Source organism: Mya arenaria, chromosome 10 (assembly GCF_026914265.1).
Source record: "Mya arenaria isolate MELC-2E11 chromosome 10, ASM2691426v1".
Classification (NCBI taxonomy): domain Eukaryota; kingdom Metazoa; phylum Mollusca; class Bivalvia; order Myida; family Myidae; genus Mya; species Mya arenaria.
This window is the reverse complement of record NC_069131.1, coordinates 65,466,204-65,488,978: the sequence shown is the minus strand read 5'-3', so window position 1 is coordinate 65,488,978 and position 22,775 is coordinate 65,466,204. Positions and strand designations below refer to the sequence as shown.

The 22,775-nt window shown below is 34.5% G+C and overlaps 2 protein-coding genes across 4 annotated transcripts in view; one reads left to right on the top strand and one right to left on the bottom strand.

The window, feature by feature from the left end:
- Positions 1-22,775, top strand: part of LOC128204926 (neo-calmodulin-like) — a 363,327-nt gene that overhangs the window by 205,188 nt on the left and 135,364 nt on the right. The gene's annotated exons all lie outside the window — the stretch shown is intronic.
- LOC128206522 (uncharacterized) lies at positions 627-22,360 on the bottom strand. 3 transcript variants are annotated; one of them, XM_052909061.1, is made up of 10 exons: positions 22,262-22,360; positions 21,878-22,107; positions 14,494-14,620; positions 14,128-14,220; positions 10,655-10,733; positions 10,096-10,155; positions 9,609-9,729; positions 9,043-9,133; positions 7,355-7,485; positions 627-2,497 (listed from the first exon to the last, which is right to left on the bottom strand). In XM_052909061.1, the coding sequence occupies exons 2-9, from the start codon at positions 21,986-21,988 to the stop codon at positions 7,367-7,369; spliced, it is 801 nt and encodes a 266-aa protein (XP_052765021.1). In that variant the 5' UTR covers positions 21,989-22,107; positions 22,262-22,360; the 3' UTR covers positions 627-2,497; positions 7,355-7,366. The 3 variants fall into 3 exon arrangements, with proteins under 3 accessions (XP_052765021.1, XP_052765020.1, XP_052765022.1); XM_052909060.1 differs by having other exon boundaries at positions 21,878-22,112; positions 22,262-22,354; XM_052909062.1 differs by having other exon boundaries at positions 21,878-22,021; positions 22,262-22,338.

Sequence of the window (22,775 nt, the reverse complement as noted above, 5' to 3'; positions counted from 1 at the left end):
GTAGGTTTTATTATATAAATGGTCCCTAAATGGCCCTGAGCCAATTAACAAATACACAGGAAATTGGCCCCTACTGTGACATCAGTGGAATTAGCAGGAGATGCACGGCAGGGGATTGTCATGCCAAAAATTGCTTAAACATTGCAAAAGGACAGTTCTGGCCCCAATTTCTCAAAACTTCTTAAGCATAACAGGCTTAACTTGCTTATTTCAATTAGCCAAAATACATACTTTAATTGATCTTTTTTAAATGAAAAATGGTTGTGATAATAGTAATGATAATTCCTATCTCAAGTATTACAACTTTTAAAGGAGTATATAAAAAGCAAAATATTGAAAGACAAAAATAGTGGGTTTAGCTTAATCATGTTATAAGGGACTTGAGAAGTTTCGAGAAATTGGGGCCTGAGGCAAGTTAGCTTGCAGGTAGGGACCCCGGTGTGGCCAACCACAGTCTTTTTAAGGCGGTATCTAATGACAAATTATTTTAAAATCCCACAAGAAAAGCTGGAGGACAGGGACGTCCTTTATCCTATATCATGTGAAGCAGGGATATAAGCAGCTTAAACAAGTTCATATTCCATATGAAAGGAGTGGAAGGAAAAAAAACATACAACAGCTTTTTTACTGCATTTTAAAATAATAATAATATATAAAAGGAAATGCTATGCATTTACAAAGCACATTACTGAAGCTTACTCTAAATGTGACATATATTTTTTTATAATTCATTGTGGAATTCTGGGGTTTGAAAGTAAAAACAAACAAACAAAAAACAACAACATCTTACGAGTGCATTCATTGAGGCACGATAAGCTTTTTGTATACAGCCCCAGAAATAGGACACAATGATACAATGCTATACATGTACATCTATTACGTCTAAAGCCAGCCGAACACAAAGGTTGCACCAACATGACCCCCAATTATAAGAAGACAACAAATAAAATGAAGCATTAAAACAATGTTGATAATAAAATAATAAACGTAAAAATAAAACTAATGACTTTTTTCTTTAAAGATTTTCCTGTTTAAACTGCCAAGAAGAAAACTTGCTAAAATCAAATGGATCAACTTAAAATATCCAAAAATAGGTGTTTGATAAAAAGCTAGATGTGTTAAATGGTTACGATGAGCAATTTTAATCAGATAAAAACTTCTTTATAAGAAATGAATATGCCAGAAAAGCTCCCAACTTAGATTCCTGAATTGGGCAAAAAAAAGAAGAAACTTCATTGTTTTTACTAATATACCTCCAAAATAAATAGGGTAGGTACATGTAGATAGGCATAACTTTTTTTTGAGACCTAGGATTCTGTACCAGACTGACCTACATCAGGGAATATCAATATTGTAGAACATTTTAAATATGAAATGGTTAAATTTTAACGTGTTCACTCAAAAATGCATTTTTTTTTCAGGAATTTAATATGAAAATAAATATTAACACTATGGCAAAAAAATAGGGTCGTTCGAGAAACAAGCATATTTTTTTCATGTCTTATTCAAAAACAGGATCTTTCCCCCAAGAATTACAAAATACTCAAATACATGTACATAGCGATGATAACAAAAACAAAATCCCAACCAAGGTCCAAGCGAGGTGCACGGCTTCAATGTAGGTTGGTTGGGAAAACATTTTAATTAAACATTTTTTTTTTTATTGTACACAAAGTCATTTCAAGGTATTTCCCGCTCTTTTTTAAGCAAATGTCTGTGCAAAGAACAATCTTGACAACTGTACATTAGTTTTAAGTTCAGAGATTTAGGATTATAATACTGAACTTAAGAATCCCTGATATTGATGGTGTTAATACAAATTAGTACATTTTACAAAACATATAAAATACATCACCTATTTAGAGGACGGATATACAATGATTATGTTTTCTTAAATAATGCTCAGCCTCTAAGCAATACTGACATGTTAGATACAGTTTATGCTTTAACAATACTTGACCATCAATACAGAAAATGTGGACAAATAAAGACAACAAATCTGAATGTTTGGTTTAGTGCGACTACGGTAATAGCCGATATCCTGGTTGATTCTGCACAATAGTCATTTAAGATTTGGTTTAGTTCGACTATGGTAATAGCCGATATCCTGGTTGATTCTGCACAATAGTCATTTAAGATTTTCAAGGATTTTTTCCACACAATTTTATACCAATTTTTCAAAAGCATAAGGCTAACTCTTTTTTTAATATCTTAAACCCAAATTTTAACAAATTCAAGAATGCAAATCCAATTTAATATCAGTTCAATGCCTCACAAAAAAACTCTCTAAAGTAAGTCAACTACAAAACACAAGTTAAGAAAACTAAAATCAACTGGCTTCAACATTATAAACCATTTACAAACTATTTACAAGCAAACATGTACTTCATGGTAGATCAACAACATTAGACTATAATGTAGGTTAACATATAGTTTCTTCTTAGCAGCTTCAAACTTGGTAGTCTTCACTCTTATATAGAGGGAAAACGTTTCTTGTCTGAAAAATATAACATAATATATGGATATTTTACTAACAAAATTTCAGAGCAATTATAGTCATAACAAGAGCTGTCACAGAGACAGCGCACTCGGTGCCGCTTTTCGGTGTATGGATTGAAAAGTTTTGGTGAAACATGCATGGATCACTGTTAGATTAGATTTCAATGCAATACATGATGTGCTGAGATATTTACATAAATTGAATTGGAAAATAGTTGAGGTGGTATGCAAACTTTAATGTAAATTCTACGTAAAAAAGGGGCATAATTCTGTCAAAATGCTTGATACAGTGACCTCCTCCTGTGTACAGGTTGGGGGCATGATGGTGAACAAGCGTGGGAAGTTTCAAAGCCAGATGTCAATGGACTTTGAAAATATTTGAGGTGGTACGCAAACTTTAATATAAGTGGTTACCCCGATGCCGACGCTCGTCTTCGAATAGTCGAGCTAAAAATGTCCTTTGTTAAAGCCCACACAAAAATAGAATGTTAACATTTAAACGGCTACAGTTATGACATGCTGTATGTTGGAACGGTCTGGTTTGTTATACATGTCTTCCAATTCATGTCTTGTTTTGAACAATGTTGTACTTGTTCTCTCTACAGGCCTTCCAGCAGCCACTAACATAAAAGTAGGAAAAAAGTAGGAGATTTTCTGACAGAAAAAAAGGAAATACAGTGGAAACTCACTAAACCGGACAAGGTCCGGACCGGGCAAAATTTCCGATTTAGTGAGGATTCCGGTTTAGTGAGGATTTGATGTACGGAGTAAGTTTACTCAAAATATTAACGGAGTAAACCTTTAAAGGGAAGTTGAAAACTGGAATAAAATGAAAACACATAAAGTCTTTAGATAAAACAACCCTCCAAAATGATCACTGAATAACCATTTCTAGTTCTTTATTTTCTGCAACAAACAAATTAATGTTTCAATCAATTTTCTTTTCACAAGTTTGATTATCGTTTGATTATCGCGCGGCAGTCAATCCACAGCGCAATCATCATTACCGATTATCGAGTTAACACAACATCACAGGTGCAATATTTAACGGCGCACCGGCTGTCAAAACAAAGTGACAAAGTGACACGCGATTCGCGAATTCCTTATACACAAAATCATTTTGAACAAAAAATATACGTCTGGTTTTGTGAGGTAATATTACGTTGACAACTAACAAATTTTCTCGATTTTTTGTCCGGTATCCGGAATTCCGAAGTTCCGGTTTTGTAGGGATTATTTTACATTGAAAATAGAGGGGAAAAACCGGGACTCTGAAAAAAAAGTCCGGTATCCCGAGGATTCCGGTTTTGTGGAGATCCGGTTTAGTGAGTTTCCACTGTAGTAGGAATATTTTTTACAAAAAAGTAGGAAAACAAGGAAAATTTTAGTTAAATATGTAATTATTAATAGCTATTAACTTACCTAGAGGAGATGTTTTTAATGCAAAATCGTACCATTCTATATGCCACATTGAATTTTTTAGTGAATGATGTTTGGTCGGTTTCTGTTGCTGAACTGTGTGGGTGAAAAGATGATGCACGTCAAAGTGGAACATGTTGCAACACCTTTCAACAACAGAAACCAGCCAGTTTGACATCTTTTGTTCATTTTCTGCAAATAAAACTAGCACAAAGTTCAAACTTTAATATTTTTGCGGACTTTATTTTCAAAAAAGTAGGAATAGTAGGAGTTTTTTAGAAAAAAAGTAGGAAAAAGTATAAAGCTGTTAAAAAAAGTAGGAAAAGAAGGAACAAGTAGGAATGCTGGAAGGCCTGTCTCTATATATTTGTCCAATAGAGGTGAGGGAAGATCTTGACCTTAGACCCAATGACCCCTTAAATCAATAGGGGTCATCTTCTGGTTGGGCCCAGTTTGATGACCAATGGTCGAGGCATTTTTGAGTTATTACTCTGAGAAGCTTTGTCAAGATTATAGCGTTAAAGGTCACTGTGACCTTGACCTTAAACCCAATGACCCCTCAAATCAAATGGGGTCATCTACGGGTCAGGACCAACCTTAATGTTAAGTTTGATGACTATAGGCTGAGGAATTGTCCTGTTATTACTTGGACAAGCTTTGGTCTACCAACGTACGGATGGACCGGTGAACCAACTGACCGACATGCAAAGCAATATACTCCCTCTTCTTCGAAGGGGGCACAATAAAAGTCAAATTTCCAGGGGGAGTTGTGATAGCAATGCTATTCAACAGTTCCAAATTAGAGCTCTCCGTTTCTAAGCAACCACCAGATTTTCAAAAGCACTTTAGGTTAAAAACAAGCAAATTCGTTGAATTGATATCCCCCGCCTGATTGGACTAAGTCAAGGAATGGAAATCCATTGTTAATGAAATATATATATATATATATATATATATATATATATATATATATATATATATATATATATATATATGAGTTTGAGTTGATTGCAACTGTTTGAAAAAAAAAAATTGTATATAATGTAACATTTAGAATTGACCAAGAAACCTAGTTTATGACTCCATGTTACCCAGTTCCAAACTAATCTAAGATTTCATCAAGGCAAACATTCTGATCAAGTTTCAAAAAATATAGCCTCTAGAGTGTCCACAAGGTTATTCTAAGATTTGACCCAGTGACCTCATTTTTGACCCCACATGACCTACTAGTTTCAAGCTATTCCAAGATTTCATTGAGGCATTCTGATTAAGTTTCATGGAAATTAGAGCAGATGTATTGCCTCAAGATTTCTGTAAGATATGACCTAGTGACCTAGTTTTTGACCCATATGACACACTTTTAAAACGCAGTCGAAATTTAACCCAAAAGAACATTCTGACCATTTTTGAACTTAAGCAGACCAATCACCACCATAACATAGTTTCAGACAAGATTTTGAAAGATTTTGGTCTTGTGACCTAATTTTCGATCACATGTGACCCAGTTTCAGATAAGTCCCAAGATTTCATCAAGAAAAACATTCTGATTAAGTTTTATGAATATTTGACCATGTATAATGCCTCTAGTATGTTCCATTTTTTTCCTAAGATTTGACCTACTGACCTAGATTTTGACCTCATGTGACCCACTTTTTTAAGTGGTCTATATTTCATCAAGGGGTACATCATGACCAATTTTGAACATAACTTGACCAATCATTACCATGATATGGTTCTGGACAAGATTTTTCTAAGATTTGACATAATGACCTAATTTTTGATCATATGTGACCCAGTTGTTTTTACAACCAAGAGTTTATCAAGGAAAACATTCTGATTAAGTTTCATGAATATTTAACCATGTATAATGCCTCTAGTGTGTTCCAAAGATTTTTCTAAGATTTGACCAAGTGACCTAGTTTTTGACCCCATGTGACCCACTTTTTTGAGTGATCCATATTTCTTCAAGGGGTACATCATGACCAATTTTGAACATAACTTGATATGGTTCTGGACAAGATTTTTCTAAGATTTGACCTAGTGACCTAAATTTTGAACATAGTTTTATTTACGACCAAGAGTTCATCAAGGAAAACATTCTGATTAAGTTTCATGAATATTTGACCATGTGTAATGCCTCTAATATGTTCCAAAGATTTTTCGAAGATTTGACCTAGTGACCTAGTTTTTGGGATAATAAAACAAATAATCAATGATAAAAGTGCAGGAAAGGTTACGCCCCAACTCAAAATATACAAATGATTCTAACAGATTTTCAAAATGTGCTATCAACGAGGCAGGGAATTCTAGGAAGTGCGAAGGGCTCTCTGCTAATGTACTAGTTCAATTATATTAATTTCAGAGTACATGAAATGTAACTAGACCTGTCACAGGAGTGACGAATACCCCCAAATGCCGCCTGGACACAGGAATGGCAAACCATTCCTTTGAAAAGAGGCCATAACTCCATAACTGCACATTGCATCTTCTTTTATCATGCATGTATTGTTTTATTTAAATCTGTTGAGTAATATAGAAGTTACACTGCTGACAAGAAAAACTAGCTGATGCTCTAGCTGATCTCTTCTGGAATAAGACATCTAGAGCATTCACGAGCTTTTCCTCCAACACGATCATCATCAAATTTTACAAGTACATATTTGGGCTTGAATGTATCCTTATCCACCTGGGAATAAATCCCGGGACTGTTCCTGTAGCCGAATTAACAAGTCCATCTGACAGGTCAATATTTGTAGTAAGCACTACTGTGGCAAATATGCCATACTTAAGTTCTGCTGGTATTCCACTGGCATCCGGTTCAAATGAATCATGCTGGATTTGTTTTGTTTGTTCATCTTTCCAAGTGTCAATTACTTTTAAGGTAAATATTTGCTCATTTAGTTTTTGAAGGATCTATCGAACTTGACCTGTATCTTCTGATTTTACACCTGTGTACCAAAAAATGTTCAAATCTGTCAAGCCTTTCATGAGTTATCGTCCGGAAACCATTTTTCTATTTTTAGTAACAGTGACCTTGACCCCACCAGCCCCAATATCGAACTTGATCTGTATCTTCTGATGTTACACCTGTGTACCAAAAATTGTTCAAATCCGTTAAGCCTTTCATGAGTTATCGTCCGGAAACCATTTTTCTTTTTTTAGTAACAGTGACCTTGACCTTGGCCCCACCAGCCCCAATATTGAATTTGACCTGTATCTTCTGATGTTACACCTGTGTACCAAAATTTTTTCAAATCTGTCAAGCCTTTCATGAGTTATCGTCCGGAAACCATGAAAACCGACAGACCGACCGACCGACAAGCTCACTCCTATATAGCCCCTCAAACTTTGTTTGTGGGGGTATAATAACTTTAATAATCTATAAAAACATATATTGTATTGAATGGAGAGTCAAAGCTGCAAGGGCTAACTTTACCATTAGTAATGATCACTCCTGGGTGACCCTTGGGACACAGAATCCCGGGGGTGAGGCCATCTGACCGCGCCCGATAGCAGTCCCAAACGATCCCGGGTTACCTGGCTTCAATCCTCGTCCAACACCTGGGACTGAAATGGTGTAAAATGGACATTTCAATTATTGTTGGATGCATTTTAGTTCATATTAATTTTATATCATAAATGAAGTTGCCATCATAAAATAACGTAATTAAATATTTTTGATATAACTAAAGTAATTGCTCTTGATGTAACGTGATAAATGAAAACAATGACTGTTTTTTTCACTTTCAAGGGAATGGTGGCGGGGCACTCCGATACGGTAAAAATAGCAAATGGAAATATGGGAAAAATTCATAATTCATATAATGTTCAACTTGTTAATTTTAATTTATTTAAGGAAACTTGTTTAATCAATTATGTACTGATACACCCCTCATGTTACATGTATATCCTGTATGTTTCATCATGTGACATAAGGCCCTCGCTTGGAAACCACCATTTGTAAAATAATTGGTTTTTGCACTTAAACAAACTATAAAAATAACTCTTTTCCACAAAATATCTTCTTTGGACAAAAATTCCAGAGAGGACCAAAAGTCTAGAGAAGAGACACATTAAAGTTCTGCAGTGATTGTGCAGACAGCAATAAAAGGGCACAATATACTAATTTATATACATGTAGGTTACACTCTGTATGATGCATGTTCTAATTTTGATAAAAACTGCCTCAATTTTATATCAAGACTTGTTTATTGATAGAAATGGTAAGTGCAACACTGTTTATGCCCACTAGCAGGACCTCAAGCGACATCTCAAAAAGCACAGGCATAAGTGCCCCATCCCCCCTCTAACAGGATACAGTCAATTACTGTAACAATACTGATATCAGAAAGGAAGTTTTATTCTAAAGTATGTCCTTTTGCGACTATAGTGATAATTGATATTAACATTACATGTATAAGATATTATGCGTATGTTGACTATATCATTCTTCTTTGTCCTCACACAGTAATTATATTGTTGTTGTTTGTTTTTTCGAAAATAGTCATTGGTCTATCTACATCAATGTTATCAATACAACATGCATTTGTATTTGTTTTTAAATATAATGTAAATCTGTCTCAGGAAAGGAATTTATATTTAAATGAAGTTTGGAAGTATATTACTCCCTAGAAATGGGTTAAATCTTCCAAAGTTGAAAGCTTGGAAGTACAAAAACCATAATTTTGAAGAAAACTTCCAAAGTTGAAAGCTTGAAAGTTTGAAAGTTTAAAATATCATAACCTTGTATCAGTATTACTTTTATGGTCACAATCAGTCTTGAAGTAACATTTATTTTTATAATCTAAATCTGTAAATTTGGAAATTTAAAGTTGCAAATTATTTGATTTTTAACATGCTACTTGAAATATAGTGGAACAAAATGTTGTATTCGGGAGACTTAACTTCAAAATTTCCGTGAAAAACTTCCAATATTGATGGACAGGAAGTCTATACTTCCAGTTTCAAATTCTTAATAAGTGTCTATAATCCTTGTGTTCAAATCCTATGTCGTTTATTTACATGTATTACATGTACCACAAAACCATTTCACAATAAATACGTTTTAACTAATAACTATTTAAAATGCAATGATCCTAAAGGTATGAAAAGTAGACCACTCACTATTAACGGTGCCATTGGGAGTGACTCCGTTCATGGTCTGGATGCCTCGTCCTCTACCCTGTGCGAGCGCGTATGCGTACGCGGGCTGAACCTGTAATAGAATGCAAGAATGAAATCAGGCAAATATAATAACTTAGCCGTCATTGAATTAAAAAAAACGTGTATGGTTATGATGAAATCACTTCAAAAGTTCAATAATTTAAATATCTCTTAAATAATATGATCTTTGAATTAAAAGAGATGGGGACTTCCATAATGCTTGTAACCATAGTCTATGACGCATATCTCAAGCCAGGGGGCTCGCACTTTGAACAGACTTTGCCATAGCACCCCAAAATAAACTTACATGAAGTGCAAACATAGCACTGAGACCTTATAAAAAAAGACCCCAATTTTTAACTGAGCCTCCAGCTGAAAAAATCGTGAGGAATGAAGATGAAACTTAAAATTTTGTTAAAGAACCTTCTATTTGTTTAAATTCTGCAGTCATACGGGCTATAACCCTTTTCCCCTTAGGTAAGTAAGAGACACAAAATTTCAGAAAAAATGGCTACTATCTAGCTCACCGGAGGTACAGCCTTTGGTTCTGTCGCCATAGCAACCATGGGAGCCGTCCTGGGTAGACGGAGACTGCTGTTTCCTTGTTTGTCCAGACTGCTTGTTTGGGCGTACAGATTCATCTCTGCCCTGTGAAAATTGAAAACAGGTGTAACCCACTGAGCAGCCATTCCAGCAAACTTGTAAACACTTATCTTAAAAGAGCTACAAATATAAGTGCTTATATTCTTCCTATATCAGATAAAAAAAATCGCTACCAAAACATTATCCCTGGCTTAGTCTGGATGAACTTCTGAATCACCAAGGTGACAACCAAATTTCAGTTTCCTGTATGCATTTAATAATCATTTCTATATTAAAGATATGCTTCGATATTTAAAATGATTTTCTGGCGAGCCTCAGAATTCAAAATATAATACACCAGTAAGAAAGCAATTACAAAATACACTAAATCTGAATCATTGATATATGGTACATTACACATTGGTTGCTTACCGTTTTTGCTCGGAAGTGAGTCGGTTATCATGGAGAACAGTCTTCTGTGCTTTGGTCATCCTGAAATAAAATAATTACAATAAACATCAGGATTTTCTGGCAATTTAGACAAGATTAACCAACACCAATCAACTTGTAAATTTTCATTTTTATTTATTCACTATTAAATAACCAAACAAGCCTATCAGGAAAAACCTAGATCCCAAGATCTGATCCATAAACATACCTACTGTCAAACACAAATTAAAGACAAACAGTCAATGAAATAAGACTTTTAAATGAACAAGCAAGCATTCTTACACTAATGTTTTAGCATATAAAATTGTCTACAAGCCCTGCTAAATAAAATCCTGAATTTGATCAAGCCAAAAAATCTTGTTACCAGTTACCAAGCTGACTTTTTTTTATTTAAACAATTTTTTTTTTTCAAAAGGAAGAACAGGTTCAATTTGTAGGTTCTGTTTCCATGCAAACAAAAATCCTTACTTAGCAACCCAAATTTTTCTCATTTACAAACTTATTTTTTATATCTCGGGCTTTAAAAAGATAATAACCTTACCCTGTAATATCTTTAAACTTGACTCTTTCGTAGTACATTTCATCATACGCGGGGCCTCGTCTTACCGGGGCTGAGATCTCTGAAACCATTCAACCACAGCTAGATTGTTATGGGTTGTTATGGGTGTAATCAAGATGCATCAGTTACGATATAAAGTCAAACATCTGTGCACTTCGGTACAAAAACAAATTTTCATAAGGGAGTACTGCCCAACTTAATACTAACAATTTACAAGTTTCAGGAACAACCTTTTTTACTTAATTGAAGATACCAGGATCAAGCTTATTGTGTATGTAAACTACAGGCATCTTTAGGTCTTAAAGGAATTTTATTGTTACTAAAATTCTGCATCATATACCATAGACAATAACGTTCACATTACACATACTGACATAGTGGGTAAAAAATGTATGTACCTTGACAATTTTTGGTTCGATTTTGATTGATTTTTTGTTCATAAACGTGACAAGCTAATTTTGTGTCAAAACTAGAGCTATCACTGAAGGTGATTAATTTCCCGAACGCCACCTCTCATTATGATTTATCATTGAATGAAGTTTTATGCTATTCCAACTAGTAGTTTTCAAGTTACTGTCCGGACAAAAGTTTGACAAAAAAAAAACACAGAAAAAGGCAATAACTCTGTAATTTGTTAAAAATGTGTATTGATTCATGTACACTGAACTCCTTCTTATTGTGCTGTAACATTGTATAAAGTTTTATTACATTCCAACAGGTAGTTTTCAAGTTATGCTCTGGATAAGAAAAAAGTAACAAAGGGCAATATCTCTGTAATTGGCTGGAATAGAATTGCGGTTCCTGTACTCTACACTTCCTCTCGTTATGATCTATCACTGTATGAAGATTTATAAAATTCCATCCAATAGTTTTCAAGTTATGCTCTGGACAAGAAAAAAGTAACAAAGGGCAGTAACTCTGTAATTAGCTGAAATAGATTTGGAGTTCCTGTACACTACACTTCCTCTCATTATGATCTATCACTGTATGAAGATTTATAAAATTCCATCCAATAGTTTTCAAGTTATGCTCCGGACAAGAAAAAAGTAACAAAGGGCAATATCTCTGTAATTGGCTGAAATAGAATTCCGGTACCTGTACACTACACTTCCTCTCATTATGATCTATCACTGTATGAAGTTTGATTAAATTCCATCCAATAGTTTTCAAGTTATGCTCCGGACAAAAAAAAAGTAACAAAGGGCAGTAACTCTGCAATTAGCTGAAATACAATTGCTGTTCCTGTACACTGCACTCCCTCTCATTATGATCTATCACTTTATGAAGTTTTATTAAATTCCATCCAATAGTTTTCAAGTTATGCTCCGGGCAAGAAAAAAGTAACAAAGGGCAGTAACTCTGCAATTAGCTGAAATACAATTGCTGTTCCTGTACACTGCACTCCCACTCATTATGATCTATCACTGTATGAAGTTTTATTAAATTCCATCCAATAGTTTTCAAGTTATGCCCCGGACAAGAAAAAAGTAACAAAGGGCAGTAACTCTGTAATAAGCTGAAATAGAATTGCGGTTCCTGTACACTGCACTCCCTCTCATAATGATCTATCACTGTATGAAGTTTTATTAAATTCCATCTAAAAGTTTTCAAGTTATGCTCCGGACAAGAAAAAAGTAACAAAGGGCAGTAACTTTGTAATTAGCTGAAATAGAATTGCGGTTCCTGTACACTGCACTCCCTCTCATTATGATCTTTCACTGTATGAAGTTTTATTAAATTCCATCCAATAGTTTTCAAGTTATGCCCCGGACAAGAAAAAAGTAACAAAGGGCAGTAACTCTGTAGTTAGCTGAAATAGAATTGCGGTTCCTGTACACTGCACTCCCTCTCATTATGATCTATCACAGTATGAAGTTTTATTAAATTCCATCCAAAAGTTTTCAAGTTATGCTCCGGACAAGAAAAAAGTAACAAAGGACAGTAACTCTGTAATTAGCTGAAAAAGAATTGCTGTTCCTGTACACTGCACTCCCTCTCATTATGATCTATCACTGTATGAAGTATGATTAAATTCCATCCAATAGTTTTCAAGTTATGCCCCGGACAAGAAAAAAGTAACAAAGGGCAGTAACTCTGTAGTTAGCTGAAATAGAATTGCGGTTCCTGTACACTGCACTCCCTCTCATTATGATCTATCACAGTATGAAGTTTTATTAAATTCCATCCAAAAGTTTTCAAGTTATGCTCCGGACAAGAAAAAAGTAACAAAGGACAGTAACTCTGTAATTAGCTGAAAAAGAATTGCTGTTCCTGTACACTGCACTCCCTCTCATTATGATCTATCACTGTATGAAGTATGATTAAATTCCATCCAATAGTTTTCAAGTTAAGCTCCGGACAAGAAAAAAGTAACAAAGGGCAGTAACTCTGCAATTAGCTGAAATAGGTTTGGAGTTCCTGTACACTGCACTCCCTCTCATTATGATCTATCACTGTATAAAGTTTTATTAAATTCCATCCAATAGTTTTCAAGTTATGCTCCGGACAAGAAAAAAGTAACAAAGGGCAGTAACTCTGTAATTAGCTGAAAGAGAATTGCAGTTCCTGTACACTGCACTCCCTCTCATTATGATCTATCACAGTATGAAGTTTTATTAAATTCCATCTAAAAGTTTTCAAGTTATGCTCCGGACAAGAAAAAAGTAACAAAGGGCAGTAACTCTGTAATTAGCTGAAATAGAATTGTGATTTCTGTACACTGCACTCCCTCTCATTATGATCTATCACTGTATGAAGTTTGATTAAATTCCATCCAATACTTTTCAAGTTATGCTCCGGACAAGAAAAAAGTAACAAAAAACAGTAACTCTGCAATTAGCTGAAATAGAATTGCAGTTCCTGTACACTGCACTCCCTCATATTATGATCTTTCACTGTATGAAGTTTTATTAAATTCCATCCAATAGTTTTCAAGTTATGCTCCGGACAAGAAAAAAGTAACAAAGGGCAGTAACTCTGTAATTAGGTGAAATAGAATTGCAGTTCCTGTACACTGCACTCCCTCTCATTATGATTTATCACTTTATGAAGTTTTATTAAATTCCATCCAATAGTTTTCAAGTTATGTTCCGGACAAGAAAAAAATAACAAAGAGCAGTAACTCTGTAATAAGCCGAAATAGAGTGATGGTTCTTGTGCACTGCACTTCCTCTCATTGTGTTTTACCATTGTATGAAGTTTTAATAAATTCCATCTGGTAGTTTGCAAGTTAATGTCTGGAAAAAAAATTGACAGCAAAAAACCCCAAATAAATGGCAATAACTCAGTAATAAGCTGAAGTAGAGCACAGGGTGACTCCAATATACCCCCTTCAAACTTTGTTTGTCAGGGGTATAATTAGGAAATGTATAAAGATCTCAAATGCTGAATTTCGGCCCCAAATTCACTAGAAAGAACGTCCCGTCAAGTTCTGAAAAGGCTTGAAACTGGCCTACCTTCGTCCCAATCCTCCTGATTCGGTATCTCTAAGTTCTTGTAGGCCGGGGTGTCAGTGCATCCCTTCAGTTGATTTTCTTCTCTTTTGTTTGCTGAAGAAAAATAATAATGTATTTTTAAGTTTTATTCCAAAAATCGACCCCTTGAAAGTAAAAAATCTTCCAATTAGTGTTGGGAATCGGTTCCAGTTTGACTATCGATAATTGGTTCCACTTATAAAAGTAACAAATTATCATTATTATATTTTTCGCTAATTTGGACCCCACAAGGGTAAATATGCTTTCTTAATGGAAGCCTTTAATCAAATCTGTTGTTTTTTCTACGGGAAAAACAGAAAAGCTAAAAATAAATTGAAAGTCGCTTACCAGCACCAATTTCTGTTTCCACAATGGCCTTGTCCGGACAGTTGGCAATGTGATGTCTGAACTCTGGTTTAGGGACATGATGCTTGGCATTAAACGGGCATTTCTGGAATTCTGATCCAATGTAATTCTGAAAAAAAATATTATTATCACCCAGTGGTCGAAATTAGCACAAGCCCGCAAACCCTGCACTGGTAAATGGTCTTCCGGGCTTGCTCAAATTCTGAATATTATATAGCAGGGCTTGTTTAAAAATATGATTCCATGCAATAGTATAAGAATTCGGGCTTGTTCACCCAAAAGTCTAATTTCGATAACTGATCACCCTAAACCTTAAAGTTTACTTTTTAAGTCCGGGGAAAAGTGTCTATAGATATGGTACCGGCATGATTTCAGTGTGTTTTTTCTGCCCTTTTTGGGGCCTAAATTCAGCCCAATCCTCCCCCTGCAAAAGCATATATTTTTCCCTAACCAAAGTAGAAAAAGCACATTATTTTATATTGTTTTAATTCAAAAAAGAAAAGAAAAAAAAGAAGCTTTGACCTCTACACATTTAGCGAATGTAGAGATAAGTAGTCATTCATGAATAGGTCATCAATTTTGATGAATGAAAGGTTTTGAAAACAAGTTGAACATTATAGTCATCATGTTAGTATTTATACCCTTATTGACTACCGTAAATGACTGGGTATAAGACGATAGGGGGTATTAGACGCAGGGGAAAAAATCTGTGAAAAGTCCGAGAAAAAAAATTTTAATCTATGTTTTTGGTTAAAAGACGCATAGAAAAAATGTCAAAATTGTCCGGCATTTTCTACCACCATGTTTGTTGACAGTGACAAAAAATTTTTTTTCGTGAAAATGGCGATGGTTATCTTTAAAACCATACAACCATACTGTCGAGAATGAAAAGTTATGTTATGCAAAAAATATTTTGACAGTGCCCAACTTTGCTTTTTTATATGTAAGTTTGATTATTGTTTAATTCAATTTATTATTCAAAATAATATTGAATACCGTAATTCACAAGAGTTCGGACACCATAAATTAATTATTTTTTTCGCTCTCCGAATACATAGAAAATTATCATTTTCACATTTTATTTACATGTTTGTTTAACCTGCCTTTCTTCTTCATGTTTGCTTTTTACCACTTATTAATTTATCCGTAGTAATCAATGGTCATAAACTTATTTATTACGCCTATAAGTGTAAATCCTTCATCAAGTTAATTAAAACACCATTTTATACATGCACTGAACTGAATAAACACATTCTATCGGCTTCAGATCAAAGAGTCACACTGTGTGACGTCACATAACTTACAGTTATACCCACGAGGATCTCGTGGAGAGCATGGACATTGCTATGCAGGATTAATGTATAACTGTACGATTATTGCTTCATATAGTCTATAAGTGTGGTACAAGTTTGAAAGCTTATTGGCAGATCGTTTTACAAACATGCCATGTCGATGTTTTCTTAATCCCTTGTTTGCCCTTGTTGTTTGTTTAATCCTCAAATAAATATATCACACTTCCGTTTCAACAGGCAATAAATCGTTTAGGATGGGTAGTAACTAATTAAATTGTCACAGTGGTGTATAAGGTTAGGTAATCTAGCCATGCATTGTAAAGATAAAAATCAATAATCTTCGTCTGTGAAACTTGGTAACTATGAAAGTTATGATTGATGTCCTTTGGGTGTCCGAAAATTAGGTACGCAAAATAAATTATTTTGGGAAATAATTATGGGTGTCCAAATATTTAGAGTGTCCGACCTCTTAGGTGAATTACGGTAACTTTAATCGAAAAATATTTTTGTTGAAATTATAAACGTCTTACTATATATCGTATCCCGATCTTCAACTGCCGTTTTAACCCGTATATACTAGATGACGCGAGTAACATCCCTTTCTACATAAATCTAAACTAACTCTCGGCTTGAAATTGACCTCAGAAAAAAAGTTCAAAAAATTGTTACTGGGTATTATACGCAGGCATTTTTTGCATCAAAATCTGAGGAAAAAAAGTGCGTCTAATACCCAGTAAATGGCGTTATTTTTCCCCTATCAAAGGACCCTGCCACCATTCCATTAAAAGTTAAAAAAACTCATTAGATTCAAGCAACATGGCAGTGCTTTTAGTCCAGTCATATTGTGAGAAAATTGTGCACATTGGGTTAAAATCTTAAAACTTGGTATACATGCCGAAAATGTGAATATGATTTAAAAAAGCTCAGGACCCACTTTGGATTCATCCAATATGGCCGCAAAAATCCAAGATGGCCGCCATTACCCTAATTGTGTTAATATATTGTTGCGGTACTGTGGTACTATGTACTGCGACCGCAATTAAGTCATAATTTAGTGATTTTTAATGACTTAAGATGTTGGAAGTGAATCTTTTAAAATTCATACAAATATTCCTCGATAAAAGGTTTTTTGTTGCCATGGCAACAGTGATTTCCTTCAAAATGATTAATTTACTGATTTTAAGAGAAAAGAAAACTTATTTGATGCTTCTTATAAATTCATGTTTGAAAAGTAACATTAATTGAATATGTTGCAGTAGTGCTGCTTTTTTAAACTTAATTTCGTGTAAAGAAGACCAAGACATCCAAGATGGCGTTCAAGATGGCCCCCATAAATATCTAATTGAGCATTGTTTTATCAATGCGTGTATGTTAATAGAAAAGGGTATAATGTTTCAATGTATATTGGTCATGTACATTATGTTTCCTAAATTAACATTCCGAACTGACTACCTCAAAGTCAAGGTCAAAGTACAAAAAATCTACAAAATTTGAATTTCTGTATAACATTCTAGTAATTGATACTAATGCAAATTAATTTGTACTCAATATTTAAAACCGTAATTGAAAATTGAATATTCCTTTACATTTCGTTACTATTTATGAAATCGTTAACATTACTTAGTTAACTACGGGGTTTATGGTTAGGGTAAGGATCGAATCAGAAAACATCAAATATGGCACCAAATTAAATATGGCTACCTAATCAAATATTGCCACCAAATCAAATATTGCCATCATATGGTATTGAGTACAAGGCTTTATTATAGCGCTTGGTTTGGTTGGCCCTGCATGGGCTTTATGGTTGCCAAAATGTGTAGCACACAGGTTTATTTGCCTTTGGCTGAGCAAAATGGTCGTCAAAATGTGGTTTGTCCAACACTGAAAAGGTTATTAAGAGCAGCACAAGGGTTTCTGGCTCTAAACGGGCTAAATAATTGCCAATATGTGGAACTACATACTAAGAATGCTTATATACATCTTCACATAAGCTTGTTGCTAGATTTAAATTGGCTTTACCGTTGCCAAAATGTGGACAATAAAGCACTGCGCATGCTTAAACGTTTGTTTGGCACTAAATTGTGTTCATGTTTCCCAATATGATGTTCTTAATCTTAATTAGAGCTCCACGTGAGTATTTAGAGCTATGATAAAGTTTTATGGTTGCCAAAATTGTTGTATTTGAAACTAGATATGCATATTGAGAGCTGCATATATGTTTGTTTGGGTTTATGGTTGTCAAAATGTCGTCTATTTAGTAATTGGAGGGATTAATAAGAGATGCCAATGGTTGTCAAAATGTGGTTAAGCTGGCGCTGATAAGGCTTAAGTCGAGCTGCATGTGCATTTGTTTAGCTCTAAATGGGATTCATGGATACCAAAGTTTGGCCTGTTTGGCACTGAGTTGGCTTTGTTAGAATTGCACATGGGTTTGTTTCACTCTGAATGTGCTGTATGGTTGCTAATATATGGTTTATTTGCGGCACTAAGTACAATTTATTATAGCTGAATAGTGGTTTGTTGGACTCTAAATTTACTGTATGGTTACAAAACTGTTTTATTTGACACTGATTAGGTTTATTAAGAGCTGTGCACAAGTGTGCTTGTTTGGATTTAAATGAAGTTTGTTGTTAACTAAACATGGGTTTTGGGGTACTGAGTAGTCTTATTTAGAAATGCACATGTGCACTGGGTTAGTTGGCACATATTAAGCTTCATTAGAGCTACACATCAGTTAGTTTGGCTCTAAATTGGCTCCATGGCTCCCAAAAGTGGTATTGTTGGCACTATGTAGCTTTATTGGGACTGCATATGTGTTTGGCTCTAGATGGACTTCATAGCTACCATATGTAATATGATTGCTACTGATCAGGCTTTAATAGAGCTGTTTGTTTTGGTTAAAGGTTTTAATTGGTTTTATGGTAATAAAGAGGTCTATAAGGCATTGAGTAAATTTGCTTAGAGCTGCTTATGTGTGGATTTTATCTCTGTTACTGTAACACGGATTATCATGATACCAAGTAGGCTTTATCAGAAAAACACATGTGTTTGCTGGTTCTGAAATGGGATTATGGTTGACAAAAAGAAGTTATTAGGCACTGATTACGCTTCATTAGAGTTGCACATGGGTTTGATTCGCTCCGAATGGTTGTCAAAATGTAGTCAAAAATTTTTGCTCTGAATGGGCTTCATTGTTGCCTAAATGTGGTCCATTTGGTTAACTAAGGCGGCTACGATTTCTTTACACTAAATTGATCTAAAATGTAAAAAAACAATGCTCTAAAATGTATCAAAACAATTGTATATTCGATAGAGCGCCATAGAGCCATCGTATTGTATTAGTTGCATTATGGACTTTCAAAAGGTGCCTTGGACACACAGTGTACGTAAAGGAGTAAATCTTGGGCTCTTATATGGTTTGAGGTATTCAGTGGACTAATAGAAACACATTTTGCTTTCTAAATACTGATTAGACCTGGGCATAAATATTCTTGTTTTTTTTTGTACTACAATATTAACACATTATGGTGAAAAAGCACTGGATAGACTTGAAAAGTGATATTCTCTGTTGGTGGATTAGCTTATTTGAAACGCAAATAAATATTTGTTAATACAGCTAATTAAGCAGTGTATGGGCTAATTTAGGGACACATTATGGTTAACGTGACTTGTGTGTTGGGAAAAGTGGTAAACACAATTCATTTTGATTATTTGGTGTGTGTTTTTATAATGTTTGACATTCAAAAGATTTTGACCTTTAAGTTTTGAAATGCTTATTTTTACATGTCAAAGTGAAGTACATTATAAAACATCTACCATCTGTGCATGTATATATATTGCATCGAAACAGTGTTACATGATAACCTAGGAAAGAGCACTTTTATGGAGATTGCTTTTGATAGCATTTATTTGGAGAAGTTCTAGTTGCTTGGAGCTTGCGTACTATATAAAAAAAACGTTCATTGAAAGGTAAATTGTGATAGACAAAAATAAATAATTTTATACATTGCCAATTTTGACAGACCCTTTTGTGAGCAAACAAAACTTAATAAACCAAAAGAGACAAAAAAGACAGAAAACCTTGATATTTTTCTGATTTTTTGTAGTGATCTTGACCTGGACATTGAATATGTCAGTTATTTAGGTCATTTTATTTTGATACTAGCTCAATTATCCATAAGACGCTTACATAAATAGCAAGTTTGCAACCACCCTTGGTATGTTTTAATGCTTGAAATGTTGGCTTATCCAAAACAAATATTGCCAAAATATGACTTTGAAAAGCATATCTATATGGGAAAATTAAATGCCTGGGTATTTTTCATATTCTGACCTTGAAACGATCATTATGTTGGCCTTAAAGTGGTCAATGCTGTATAAAAATTTAGGGTCCATAATGAAAGAAGAAGCCATGTGAATATTTAACTATGACTAATAAAAGAAAATTAACATATATATATTCATACATAATATTTTTACTAAAATTGACATTTTATGGCGGCCATTTTGGATGCCATCTTGGATTTCTCAGCCCGCGCCACGCTTTGAATATTTCGGCCATCACTTGCATACATACACTACAACCGAACATTTTGGTGTATACAATTGCTTGTCTCATACACTTTAAATAATAAATTATTGACCCGACTGTCACTATCATTTCTAGTCATTTTAAATGATTATTATAAGCATGAGATTAAAAAGTTTTTCATTGCTATGGATGTTTTTTAGAATTCTTTTCAACAATACACACTTAAACTGTTTTCACAGAAAAATTAAAGAACATCAAGAAGTTTACAGGTTTGGGTAGATTACATTGGCGGACAAATTTGACTTTTAGGGGAAAATGGTTGCCATGGCAACAAAAAGCTAATTCTGTATGAAATTATTTTTTTGTATTATAAAGTTCTTCCGTAAGATTTAATGAAAAAGTAAATACTACGTAAATTATGTATTTACTGAGGTCATGTCACAATTTATTTACTAATAAAATTCCTCTATACAATATTAAGGGGTCATGGCGGCCATCTTGGATTTTGGCAGCCATCTTGGACGAAATTGAGATGGGTCCTGAGCTTTTTTTAACCTGAACTTTCATATGTATCATTCGGCAAAGTTTCATAATTTTAACCCAAAGTGCACAATTCGGTGTAATTTTGTCACGATATGACTGGACTATTTAAGCAAAATCAATGGTTTGTTTATTTGTTGCGTAAGTGAGGTGTGTATTTTATTTACAGTTTCTAATTATATTGTATGTTTTCAAATTTTAGACCTAAATCAATGAACGGGATATATATTGACATATTGTCAGTGCAGATGCGAACAAGTTTAAAATAGATTGCAGACACAGTCTAATTCGACCAGTGAAGCTTCTGTTAATGAAACCGTTATAATTGTTCAAAGTGCAAAAGGTAAAACATGTTAGTTTATTTATTTATTTTTTACAACAATGTGAAGACAGTTACATTAACTTATATTTAGTCAATCTCATTGCACACGAGTGTTGTCTTGTGTTATGTGGGAAACTAGAAAACCCCCCTGACAAAACCATGTCTGTCTTTGAGATAACCTTCCAAACTCACATGCACCCATACTGGGAATTGAACCCAAATGGCCTTGGTAAGAACTAAATGGGCTTATGCACCAGTCAATTGTAACCACAGCCCCACTAGGTCCAGAAGTATACCAGGGTGTGGGGGATATGGACTGTGTTTTTACCTTCCAGGTTGCCCAGCAGTGCCGAGTGCTAGTCATTCTAAGATGCTGTTCAGGCTTTTTTTTTAATGATGGTTAGCTTGGACTATGCCGAGTGCATGCGGTGGTTTAGTTTTCGCGTCAAAAATAGTGAGGAGTGGGCCTTGCCTAGGATGTCTCCGCGATGCGGGGGCATTTAGTGGGGATTCTACCAGCAATTTGTTCCCATAGGAAAAGGATATTTTAGCTGGAATTGGCAAGACCGAAAGTCAAAGTCCCTGCTATTCCTCAGACCTGGGGGCAGTGGTTACAACTGACTGGTGCATAAGTGGACAACCACCAGATATTGATCATAATGATCTTCAAAAACTTCTTACCTTCCTACACCTGACCAAGTGATACTGGAAGCGTTTGGCGCGCACCATGTGGACCCGGTCATATGGACACTCGATCAACTCCTCAGGGTCCGGAACGTGATATTGGGCCATTTCTCAAACTCAATCGGCAAACAATCCAACTCACTACAAGTGATCTAATTACTTCAGGGTGATTTTCTTTATGTTATTATTCCGTTTAACATTAATTTAAAGAAAGCTGAAGCTTAAATCTGTTCTGAAATAAAAACACGAGAAATTTACAGAAAATATTCGGATATATAATCTATTAAGATTTCGGATAATAAACATGCAACCACAAGTTACATTGAATATTTAATTCTGAAAAGGATTGATAATATCTGAAGGAGAAACAATATTGCTTACGTGTAATGTATCATTAGTTTCCTTTTAATTGTTGACAACGAATTAAAATATAGATACACACGTAATTTCCTTTCTTGCCAGACGCCATCTGGCGGGAAAATTTAGTGAGCTAAAACCAGGGCGATACTATTTCCCGGTCTCTCCTGGTAAAATCCGGTCTCATAATTTCCGGTTCATAACTTATGGCCCCACGCAACGGATTGTGTTGTCGATGTTTGTTAAACTAATTTGACAATCTTATTTGCTTTTATATGTAACAAAATAGAATAGAATATATAAACATTATGTCTTTATTTATGCAATTTGTTATAGGTCTAAACTATTTATGCAATTTGTTAAAGGTGTAGAGAAAAATGCGATGGCAATAAAAATGCTCATGTTTTTTTAAAAATAAAGGATTGAGGACGGCTAGAGTATGAAGTGACTTAGAATTGCACCTTTTAAATAATGTTTTGTCAAGTTGGTTTATCAGTTGTTCTTCCTCTTCTGTTTAAAAACAAACAAACAATATATT

Excerpts from the sequence above, each read along its gene's own strand:
- LOC128206522 (XM_052909061.1), bottom strand. The coding sequence starts at position 21,988 with ATGGCCCAATATCACGTTCCGGACCCTGAGGAGTTGATCGAGTGTCCA. Across the intron at positions 10,156-10,654 it reads AAGTTTAAAGATATTACAGG|GATGACCAAAGCACAGAAGA; the intron begins GTAAGGTTATTA and ends ATTTTATTTCAG. Across the intron at positions 9,134-9,608 it reads AACCAAAGGCTGTACCTCCG|GTTCAGCCCGCGTACGCATA; the intron begins GTGAGCTAGATA and ends ATTCTATTACAG.